This window comes from Lineus longissimus, chromosome 3 (genome assembly GCF_910592395.1).
Source record: "Lineus longissimus chromosome 3, tnLinLong1.2, whole genome shotgun sequence".
NCBI classification, from domain to species: Eukaryota; Metazoa; Nemertea; class Pilidiophora; order Heteronemertea; family Lineidae; genus Lineus; species Lineus longissimus.
Window position 1 is genome coordinate 14,015,576 of NC_088310.1, and position 12,918 is coordinate 14,028,493.

Below are 12,918 nucleotides of genomic sequence, written 5' to 3' on the forward strand. Positions count from 1 at the left end.
TGTTCTGCTTATTTCATTTATTGCCATTAGATTTTATTTTGATAACTCTAAACTTGATTTTAAACCTGGTGGACGCTGGTGGACGCATTTTAGGATAACCTGCATCTTTGCATGCAGCTGCTGCATGCAACCTAACCTGTCATCTGGACATGCCGGCCATCATCGGCCGATCTCCGTTTTAAACTCGTTTTGTATCACATGAAATAGTTGCCATCCATCGACATACTTCGCTCACCACAATCACCTAACTGTAAATAATGGCCCTGCTTGAAGAACAACCATACCATGGGACGGCTCAGAACAAAAAAAATCACTTACTTTTGCGATGAATAATTCAACGATTTCACATGTGCCTTAAACACTATTCTGCACATGCGACTTGCGCATGACCGGAACTTGATCGTCTTATCAATGCCGTCGCCTCGCTCCAAGGCCCTGCCTGTATTGACCACTATTGTTGCCGCGAAAATGTGTTTGCAGCAAGAATAACTTATAACAACAATGAATCATAAAAGATTTCAATATATTTCTAAGCAAGTGTGTTCCTGTAATCGTTGCTCTTAAGTACGAATTTATCAATTGTGGCCATTTTCAGTCAATTTCCACGGGCCACTTCCTGTCCAACATGGAACCTATCAAAATTGGCAGGGAATATGGTCGCATAATACGTCTCGTTTGGAGATTGTGTAATGGCGGATCAAATTTTCACGACCCATCGCCAAACGGCTGTCTCGTCCCCTAAAATATCGTCGTTGTCGTTATTGCTCGCAAAATAATTCTGAAAATTCGCACTGCACACCTTTGATGTTTCGATAAACAATCGCGAACACGAATCCACCTGGGTTCTCCAATCACTAATGATATACACAGTGCATTGCATACACCGTAGTCACCTGGAACGGGGTTATAAATTGGGGGAATTTGCCTAGCTAAACCAAGAGTCTCCTTTCAACCCTACATACGTAGGTTGACAGAGACTAATTACCAGTTTGGGACCAACACCGCTGTCTTTTTTTTTTAATGAGGTAGAGATTACAGGAGTCAACAAAATTAATTTTATTGAGAGAAATTGACCTGTCCTGCAGGTGATTGGAATTTACAACACAAAGGGTCGTTTTTCATGACATTGTGCTCTACTGCGTATCCCTAGTGAGTCGATCTGGAACCAATCTATCCTTGGCGCAGACAGGTTCAAATTGGCTATATCTTGAATAGATTGAATCGCGATGAAAATCTAATGCAATAAAGGAGCAATATCGAAGAGACAAATTAATCAAACCAATTGTCCACAGACTCGGACCCTGAAATGGCATGATGTATGCGTGCATATAAAAGTATCAATTGGTCCCATAGAGATGATGAAGCAATGTCAATATACCTTGTTCCTTAGTCAGCAATACGCCCCTTTTTATACGGAGAAGAAGGAGAACCCAGATAGGCTTTCACATGTCGGCTTCCAAATGGCTCGAACCAACTGTACTATCACTACTATAAATTTAAAATGCGTGCTCCTCCTACATGTAGCAATGTCTCGGCCAAAAAGGCACTTAGTCGACAGGCAAGTTAGAAGTTCAGCACCATGAGCAGCTCCTTGGTAAGACCATGTCAGGTTCCGCGCGCCTCTTCAGATACATCAAGTATTGAAAGCCGTGGTGAGCTGAGCACATTAAAAGACCATGGTCACCTTAATTTGAAAATCCCTTCATAATCAAGGGCTACCTCTGACTAAAACAGCACAATAGACCACCAATTTGACCCCAGCTCCTAACTGCGGGAAAACCCAAGTCCAGCAACCAAAAGTACCAAAAATACATTTTTGTTTACATTTGAACTGCACACATGCGTTTGTTTACAATTTCATTTCCCGCGAAATCTCGAAAATCAGGTGACCTGCAATCATGGATTGAAAATAACATTAACCTGGGTTCAGCAGGTCAGCAGGTATACCGGCTGTTCCAATCATCCCCCTACAGCCAGCTGTTCAAAAGGTAATGTTATTCACCCCACAGGGAGTGCAGGTAATTGATTAAGCCCCCGCATAACTTAACAGCAATGCCAATGGCCTGGCTTCTGTGAGTGGTAAGGAGAATTGACAGTTTTTTTATGGGAGTAACATTATTGTGTTGCTTAAAACGTCTACTTTTTACTCATGTAAGAATCATAGTACTAATAATAACTTCAACTTATTTTGCGGTTATGATAACACAACACGCATCTTCATGATCATGATCTTTCTCAAACTAACTGAATGACCTAATCGCCTTGGACGCACAAACTAACCACATATCAATCCGCCCCAACGATCGACACATCCATTCGAGAACACTCGATAAAGTTTGATAAATAAACTAGAACTGAGATTTCATAGGAGCACCTGTGAATTCATGACTCCAGGGTTGTTTTGAGGGCAATATCGTAAGAGTTGGTCTTGAGTATGGGGACCTGTGAAGGTCCGTGTCTGTGAGGCACCTGGGGAGAGAAGACTAGTTGAACGATGGGATCTGACACAGACACTACTAACTCACACAACGTAGTGAGTGTAATGGTTACGTATACATGTAAAGTGTAAACAAAATTCATATATCCATCATGTCCATCGAATCTGAAAAAATTTGTGCAGACCCATGACAATTCTGGTTCCGGTAGAGTTTGTCGCATTCCATACGGGCCGCGCATTGGCCGATCCTGCATTCACGACGCACCACATCCACAGTTACCACGTCGGACGCGATTCCCATAATTGTTTCCTTCCTTGTGACGCAATTATTTCATGACGTCATGAGCCATTGACCATTCACACAAGTAGATTTATTCACAACGGCGCCACTCAAGTGCGGGTGTAGGACATCATGTATTTAAAAATCGTCTGCTAGGGTCTCGTTAGGGAGTTTTTCCCAAATGTACGCGATGATAACGTGTCCCATTAACAGGACGTAACATCTATTTTAAAATGCGTTTCCAAAGTGAATGCGTGAGGACAATCCATTTGTGTCGTATATCACTGGAAACGCCCGATTCCCCTGATTCTGCAGGATGTTAAATCGGGCATTTTATTTCTTTAAATAAATCATAAGCGTCGCATTTACTCCTAGCTCTGTTCACCATCCCAAATGGCAATATTGCCAATTGGGCCGGACAATCATGAAAAACCCCAAATATTATACATTTCGTCCTGAATAATTCTTAGACAAAGAAAACGTGCTCGTCTTCTCGATTTACGTACTTTACTTCAAATGAAACGGCCAGGGGCCATTGTGCTCACCGTATACATCTTTTAGTAGGCAGGATCATGCTTAGTTTAGATGTGAATATGGTGAACACAATCAGGCATGAAGACTTTTTTTAGATGTGCATTGATGTCAAGTAATAAGACAGGGCAGTATATATAAGTTTATGATCCAACCAATAATTGTCTATGACATCAACAAGATCAATATCGTGTGATTGCTAAGAGTCCCTGCAATAAAAAATTCATCGAAAAAAAGTCATTAATAAGCGAGATATTGCACGTCCTACTTTTTCAGTTTTGACCCCCTGGTGGCCAAATCAAGAATCAGATCAGGCCAAAATTCGGTGTCAGAGATTATCTAATGTAGGGGGTTACATGTAACCAACTTTCAAGTTCAAGTTTCAAGCTTCAGCAGTTAAGAAACGTGCCATAGTTACACTCTAATGGCCAATTTACGCCATTTGACCTCTGTGACCTAGAAAAGGAGGTCAAATCCAAAAATCGTAGGACATGTGGTGTATCCTTGCTAGAAGTCCCTGCCATAAAAATTTTATCGAAAACAATTCACTCAAATAAGCAAGATATTGCACTTCTTACTTTTTCCATTATGGCCCCCTGGTAGCCGAATAAAGAATCAGATCAGGCCAAAATTCGGCATCAAAGGTTATCTGATGTAGGGGGTTATATGCACCAAGTTTCAAGTTCATAGCTTTACTGGTTAAGAAACGTGCCATAGTTTACACTCTAACGGCCAATTTACGCCATGACCTCTGTGACCTTGAAAAGTAGGTCAAATTGAAAACCCGTACGACATGTGATTTATTCTTCCTAAGAGTACCTACCATAATAATTTTATCGAAAACAAGTCACTTATAAGCGAGATATCACACTTTTTAGATATCCACTTTTGGCCCCCTGGTGGCAAAGTTTAGAATCAGATCAAACTGAAATTCAGCACCAAAGGCTATGTGATATAGGGGGTTATATGTACCAAGTTTCAAGTTCATAGCTTTAGTGGTTAAGAAACGTGCCATAGTTTACACTCTAACGGCCAATTTACGCCATTTGACCTCTGTGACCTTGAAAAGTAGGTCAAATTAAAAACCGATATACGATATAAGATGTATATTTGCTATGAGTACCTACCACAAAAATTTCATTCCAAACAAGTCATTAATAAGCGAGATATCACACTTTTTAGATATCTACATTCGGCCCCCTGGTGGCCAAATTAAGAATCGGATCGGACCGAAATTTAGTGTCACAGTTCATCTGACCAAGGGAGTCCTGTGTACAAAGTTACAAGTTCATAGGCTTAGCGGTTAAGAAACGTGCCACTGTTTTTGAAACAGGATACGACGACGACGGACGACGACGACAGACGACGACGGACACTGCGGTATTGTATAGACTCCCCTACGGTGAGCCAAAAAGTCAGTTTTAACACTACTGCACAAATATAGAGTGGTCTTAAAGTTCCATTTGGATAGAGATTTGACGGACTGATTTGGAAATTCATTCCAACCATGCAACTGTTTCAGAAATGAGAAAAAGCTCCTGTGTGTCATGACATGCATGATGTGTCTTGCCTCTGCATTTTTGTACTCAGACATGTCAGAGGGTTTTCAACTTACATATCATTGAAGAAATAATTCATTCCAATCTACAAGTATATCAATCACATCATTTATTTAAAAATCGTCTGCTAGGACATACAGGACAACGTCGGTGGAGACAGTTGTGACATTTCAATTTTCATTGCATAGAGATTTGACGACTGATTTGGAAATTCATTCCAACCATCCTGGGTGTCATGACATGCATTCAATTATTATTTCACCACAAAGAGCTGCTTCTGTCAGCAGATATGAGACAGCTACCGGGGCGGGGACTATTTCTTTATGGGGCCTTATTGTTCAGCGTCTCCAAGGAATTCTATTTTTAGAGTCCAATGGGTCCAGTGGGGGGGGGGCCTTCCCCCCAATGTACTGACTAAAACCTGTCACTTTCAGAGAACGGCGAGGGGGTTTGGGGGACTCATCCCCCAATGTACTGGCTAAATATGTCAGAAGGACGGGAGTTTGGGGGGCTCCCCCATGTCAAACAGTTGTGTGAGTTCACTAGAGCTTGGTCTTCACATACTATTGATCTCATTATATGAATACCATTTAATTACAAACAAGTGAAAACAGATCATATCATATTCCTTGGCAAAATTAAAATAGGAGTGCGGGAACAAGGTTTTTTAGCAGGAGGAAAGCGAGAACATTTTGCGCCGTCGTATTCCGATTTGACTGGTTAGTGGTGAAATCTGCTTTTAATTCTGCAAATTAACATAATCGTTTTACTAGTTCTAACGTTGTCTGAATTAAAGATGCTTTCCCAATGCTTGACTGGTCTGGCAAGAGGCATTGCCAGGAAAACGTGACGTCATTTTGGCCATTCTTCTTACTGCACGCCATCCCTCTCCGTAAAACTTCCTGACATGGTGTGAAGTGGGAGGGCGCACAATGCGAACCACACTGCCGCGATGTTAATAGTTTCTATTTATAGAATTCAGCGGCAGAGATTTTAAGCACGGAAAAAGTAGATTAACTCGGCTAATCTCAATGGATTTTACTCAGGAATGTTTTCAAGGCGAGAGAAACAACTGATTTAAGTACTTCGCTTATTAGATTTCATGTTCATGCCGAAGATTGGCCTAAAACGTGGACGCAAAGAGTGCATTATCGAGTGTTGGAGAGGTCACGTGATTGGACGAGAAACCTGAGGGAAAACAATACTGACTCCAGCTCCCAGTCATAACAAAGTTTTTGAGCTTTTAGCTGTCAACATCAATGGCTATAATATACTCCCGCAGAATAGTAGAACTAATAGAACTAATTTCCGAAGTTTCCAATAGTTTGAACACAAATCAGAACATCACCCATCAGCTGGACTCAGATCTGCATAAATTACGATAAATAATGAGGTCGTCGCTTCAATTTCGCAAAGAAAGTTGACTCCATTCGAAGGTTGTTTTGACCAAATTCCATTGAACTCATCGTTATGAGGGCATTTGAACACATTCTCGTTGATCTTTTCTATAAACGTGTGAAGTTTCGTACCAAAATACATTTCCGTAAAGGCTTAAAAAAGAAAATTTGTCACTTACAAAATCATTGCTCCGGTAGAAATAATGAAATGAAATGGCCAGGGCCATTGTGCTCACCTCATGTGGAGAAAAGATGGATAAAGAGCATGGTATTGTGTCATGTAGTGTTAGGTTTGATGTAGGTCCAAGCAATTACAATTTCCCCAAAATGGCCAATTTACAGTACATTCGACCTATGTGACCTTGAAAAGTAGGTCAAATCAAAGAAGACCCGGGTGACTCATTGAATGGTTGTTAGAATTAGATGTACCTATGATATAAAATTGGTGCCAATCAGGCAAGTCATTACTAGAAATAATGGCATTTTGAAGAATTTAGGATTTGGCCCCCTCCCTGGAGGCCAAACGGCAAATCAGATCGCACCAAACTTCGGTACCTGCGATCACCTGACCAAGGGGAACATGTGTACTTAATTTGTGATCAATAGTCATTGCAGTTAAGAAACGTGCCATAGTTACGGCCTGACGGCGAATTTACGCCATTTGACCTCTGTGACCTTGACAAGAAGGTCAAATTAAAAACCTGTGTGACATATACTGTATGGTGCTTAGATGTACCCATGATATCAAATTGGTGGCAATCGGGCAAGGAGTTAAGGAATAATCACATTTTTAAGGTTTTTGGATTTTGCCACCTGGTGGTCAAGTGGTGAATCATATTGGACCAAACTTCGATCCCTGAGATCACCTGACTAAGGGGTAAATGTGTACCAAATTTGGGATCAATAGTCATTGCAGTTTAGAAACGTGCCATCGTTACATCCTAATGGCCAATTTACACCATTTGACCTCTGTGACCTTGAAAAGGAGGTCAAATCAAAATCCCGGACGATATATGATGCACCTTTGCTAGAAGTACCTACCATATTTTTTTCAAAATTTCCCGACTACTATTAAGGGAGATATTGCATATTTTCACATTTAACGTTTGGCCCCCTGGTGGCCAAACCATGAAACGAATCGGACCGAAACTTGGTCTCCAAGGTGTCATTACATAAGGGTACATGTGTACCAAGTTTCAACTCAATAGCTCTAACAGTTACGAAACGTGCCCTGCTAACGGACGACGGACGACGACGACGACGGACGCCACGGTATGGGATAAGCTCACCTCTGCTAAGAGGTGAGCCAAAAAGGTCACCGCCATTTTCTTAATGATAGTACTCCAGGTAACCTCGGCGGGAAATTTAAAGCGGAATCATCCGGGGTCAAACAACAGTTTTGCTCACTACCGCCAACTGGTGATATAAATCGACACTGACTGATCTATTTTATATCAAAACTTCTGTATCATGAAGACCTTTTCAACTTTATTTCAAGCTTTTATCTGCTGGAATAGAGCGTCAAAAAATTGTTTTTTCATTTACGCATTTTGCCCCCTAGGGAGCTGAATTTGAGTCGAATCGCCCAAATTTTTTTCCGTAAGCAACATTTTCGGCGGTGTTTATAAGCAAGACTAGATTTGAAGTGCCTCGGTTGTATGATTACAAAATGCCCAATTTTGTCCACGGACGGACGGATGGATGGATGGATGGATGGATGGATGGATGAACGAACACCACTCGAATAGCTATTTGACAAAAATGAATTTGATCGGACAAACGGTTCTCCTCGAAATTGACGGAAACCGATTTCAAGCACGCCGCCCTGGTGGCCATATTGATAATCGGAACGAGCCCGTTTTCGAAAGGAACCTTGCTCTAGTCACCCTCAACGTACATACCAAAAATGAATTTAATCGGACGAACGGTTCTCCTCGAAATTGACGAAAACCAATTTCAAACACGCCGCCCTGGTGGCCATATTCATAATCGGAACAAGCCTGTTTTTGAAGGAACCTTCCTCTAGTCACCCCTAATGTACATACCAACAAGAGGCCCAAGGGCCTGGCGCTCAGCTGGATGACCTAATAACATAGGACTGAGGGTGTAAAGTAGTAAATATCAGCTTTATACTACTGTTTGAAGGTCAAGAGAACACGTTATACTACTAAGATTTCCAATGCAGAGCTGCCAGCTGGATGAAATATGATTGAACTAATCAGCCATGGTATGCAAATATTACAGGAGGCAACGGAAGATATCCCTAGTTCAGTATGTTGTATCGGTAGCTTTACAGAAAAGAAGTGTCAGAGAGGATGAGACTTCTCCATGGACAACTGTGGTATGTCCAGGCTTGGTTGTACAGCACAAGGATACAAAATGCTGTCTGTAATTGAGAGGTATCCTGATTTAACAGAGGTCAAAATAAATAGAAATGACCAGTTTGGGACTAACACCACTGTCTTTTTTTTGATAAGGTAGAGATTACAGGAGTCAACAAAATTAATTTTATTGAGAGAAATTGACCTGTCCTGCAGGTGATTGGAATTTACATTATACAAAGGGTCGTTTTCATATTTGAAAATCCCTTCATAATCAAGGGCTACCTCTGACTAAAACAGCATCCATAAACAATAGACCACCAATTTGACCCCAGCTCCTAACTGCGGGAAAACCCAAGTCCAGCAACCAAAAGTACCAAAAATACATTTTTGTTTACATTTGAACTGCACACATGCGTTTGTTTACAATTTCCCGCAAAATCTCGAAAATCAGGTGACCTGCAATCATGGATTGAAAATAACATTTATCTGGGTTCAGCAGGTCCGGCTGTTCCAATCATCCCCCTACAGCGAGCTGTAGAAAAGGTAATGTCATTCACCCCACAGGGAGTGCAGGTAATTGATTAAGCCCCTGCATAACTTAACAGCAATGGCTTGGCTTCTGTGAGTGGTAAGGAGAATTGACAGTGTCCGATTAAAAATCCCTCATTTCTGCTCCGCTGAAGTAAATTTTTGAATAAAACCAAGACGTTGCATCAGGGTAAGGTGTCACCACCATTCATGCAAAATTTCAAGGCGATCCAACGCCTCTAAGTGTGACTTTATTCGTCCCCCTTCTAATATTATTATATGGAAGATTTAGACCAGCGATGACGTCATTTCTGGTGATTCCCTACGTTGTCCAATGAACGCTTTTTAAAGTGTGCCATTTGGCATGCATTAGCATGCAATGTATTTTATCAGCGCTGACAATTGCCGAACAGAATGCCGTAGCTCCGTCAATTTGCAATCAATTTTTATGGGAGTAACATTATTGTGTTGCTTAAAACGTCTACTTTTTACTCATGTAAGAATCGTAGTACTAAAAACTAATATGCAAACAGAATCATGCCGATTCACTGCACATACTGTGGGAATTCTCCACTTCAAAATACATCGCGAACAGAGCCTGCACTTCCGATATCGTTTTCACAGAATTGTGGCCAAATTTTCAAGAACTAATTTCTGAAAGTATTCCCTTAAGACCTCATGACTACCCACTGAAAGGAACTAGTGATAATATCGCCTACTTGACTACTTTTTAGCAGAAAATTGGTTACTTGTTGCAAAATCAATCTTCCATCTTTACACTGGTCACAGTGGCTATGCTGAAATATACCCTGGTTCCCTGGCCAATTCAATGCGCAGAATACAACTGCGCAACTATACGTCATAACCCGGGCTTTTGAATCGTCAAAAAATCTGTCAAATGTGCCTGTAGCGCCAACTGGCGGTGAAAACTAAACTAATTCCATTACAAGTCAAAATGAAAAATTATTAAAAAATATTAGGCCAGATTTGAAAACAATATTTCCTCTGTGGCCCGAGGTATAAAGGAAAGAAGTTTAAACTTCCCGATGACCTCATTCGCCGAATGTAGGTCGGATCGCGCTGATTTTTGGTTTCTGAGTTCCCCTTGGGCTACTCCTAATTTAGCAGCGTCAACAAAGTGCCTAGGTCTTACGGTTACAAAATGCCCAAAATTGACATGGCAGGATGGCAGGAAGTACGGACACCATTCCCTTAGTAATATTACCAGCTTCGCTGACTTTGTCAGCTGAGCTAAAAATGAATTTGATCAGACAAACGGTTCTCCTCGAAATTGACGGAAACCAATTTCAAACACGCCGCCCTGGTGGCCATATTGATAATCGGAACAAGCCCTTTTTCGAAAGGAACCTTCCTCTAGTCACCCCCAATGTACATACCAAAAATTGAATTGATTGTCAAGGCCATTCTCCTAGAAATCGACAGAAACCAAGTAGCAGACGCCCGCCCGCCAGGACGGACGGCGCACGTGACGACAATACCCCTCTAGCCCATTTGGGCTGAGGGGTAAAAACTAAACCTAGTACGGGTGAGTGGAACCAAGTTTGAGCTCCATAAATATCTTCTTATAGTTTTTATCTGAACGCTTACGGAAAAGAACGAAAGGCACTAGAATGAGTAAGCCTGACCAAATAAGGAAGACCATCGACAGCAATTTTATGTGGGCTTATATTTCATTGGAGTAAGATGCTCGAAAGATTTGTCATACGCCAAAGGTCGTCGGCATGTAATTTGTCCTAGCTCTTGCGCTGGCGACAAAGTCCAAAGCCAGTATTAACCCCCCCCCCTACTTTTTAATGCATTTCTGCACGAATCTCAGGACCTGACTTTGGCCTACAAACAACCGGAAATGCCCAATTTGACAAATTGGTGTTTTGTTTCGCTTGCTTGGGCTATTGTTCGCATTCCGCGGAGCAGGTGAGGATTTCTGAGGGTGATTCCTCAATTAGAGGGGTAATCAACCGCGGACTACAGCTGATGGGTTCGGATTGCCACGGTTTGAGGTGATGGTTATATCCAAGCAGCAATGTAGTTGCACTCAAACGGCCAATTTACGCCATTTGACCTATGAGACCTTGAAAGGTAGATCAAATCAAAAACCTGGATGATCAGTGATGTATCCTTGCTATTCGGAATACCTACCATAAACTTTTTATTGAAAATGAGTCACTTTTAGCGAGATATCACACAGACTCCCCTGGTGGCCAAGTTGAGAATTGAAATTCTGTGTCAGAGGTCGCCGGACCTAGGGTATCCGGTGTTGAATGTTGGGAGTTCATAGCTTTAGTGATTAAGAAACCTGCCACTGTTTTTTAAAACATGGTTACAGACAATGAAATGGTCCAGGGACCATGTGCTCACCTCGGGTAATGTAATGCATGTCATTTGCAGTGGATATCGGGAGAACAGTTTCTGGCTAGTTTCCCCAGTTTTGATTCCATTGAATAATATTATTCTTCTTGGCTCAATGGCCCAAAAGCTACCATCACACCAAGTTTTAGCCATCTAGCCCTAGCGGTCAAGAAACGTGCCACAGGAGACGACGACGGACACAGCGCTATTGTGTAGACTCCCCGAACGTTGAGCCAAAAACCAGAAAATGAAAGGTACAAATATTTCTGTAAGTTGTTATTCAACTGACTTACCTGCAGGAAGTCAGAGCTGATGGCATCAATCAAATACTTCTTTGGTAAATCTAAGATGGTCGGCGAATGGGCGATTTGTAAGAAGTCTTCTCTTAGGTAGTGTAGAGCTTGCCGATAAACCCAGGCCGAACCAAGAGGTTGTGAACTCCACAGCAGGATTGGTACCAAATTGTCCATGCCTAAGGTATCAACTATTATATCTTCACTCCCTTTAAAAAAGAAATAAAGTAACGTTACAATAAGAAATACTGTCCTCCTATCTGACCTTGTCCTATATCATCCTGTAGAATCGTCATCACATTTTGTGAGTGTATTCCCTATTGCAAGGGAGGATTTCCTGGAAATATCATTCGAAATATATATCATCGAAAATATGTGACACGTTCCAGCAAAACCAGTTGCATGTCACTCTGAGCTTGGCAGGTTGAGACAGACTGTTTGTTCATTTCACTATTGCCTTTTGTGAAATCTGGACATCAATTTCTTCTATTATCTCCTGGAGTCATCTAGGGCTAGGCTCATCTTATGTGCAACATGTGATTAGTTTTGCTAGAACGGGTCACATATTGCATCAAAATCATAAGTCAAATAGAAGGCTAAACACATTACATTTGGTTATTCCATGAAAACTACAGTGCATTAAATCATTTACAGGGATGCATAGAAACTGTTATGAGCTTATGAATCATGATACTGGGAACATATGTTATCGTACTGATGGAGGCGATCAAAGAATTACTGAACAAAAACAATGCAACGTGTCAACTATGTTCACGATTGCCTCACTCGACTCTACACCCTCCCATCGACCTGCATGCGGCAATAGAACCTCTGTCGCCAAAAGGCTTGCAGCATTGTTGATTGACTTGAGTCTTTAGTGGACATGTTCAAGATGTTGGTTTCAAAATAAGTTCGACACAATTATACTCGTCAATATTGTCTACACAACTGACACTGGTTATCGAAAACTGAGACAGTCCTATACTAGCAATATGCATGTGGGAAACTGTGAATCCATGTTTAAACTAGAGCAATGTTGATGGCAAATCTGCCCGCTTTTTGTTAAGTAGGAACGTTGAAGTGGATAATTTCATAACGGATGTCGCAAAACATTTGGTGTGTGTGATGGTGAAGGTGTTTGATGTTGAGAATGTGTATGTGGTGAAGTTGAGACTGATGTTCAGGGACTTCAGCATTTG

General features: G+C 41.4%; 1 protein-coding gene across 3 annotated transcripts in view; it reads right to left on the bottom strand.

Annotated features, from left to right (window-relative positions):
• The window catches only part of LOC135485747 (BTB/POZ domain-containing protein 7-like), a 132,446-nt gene that overhangs the window by 97,118 nt on the left and 22,410 nt on the right, over positions 1 to 12,918 (bottom strand). For all 3 annotated transcript variants that reach the window (XM_064768141.1, XM_064768142.1, XM_064768143.1), the window contains exon 3: positions 11,720 to 11,928. In XM_064768141.1, coding sequence (XP_064624211.1) covers positions 11,720 to 11,928 — 209 coding nt within the window. The remainder of the gene's footprint in view (positions 1 to 11,719; positions 11,929 to 12,918) is intronic.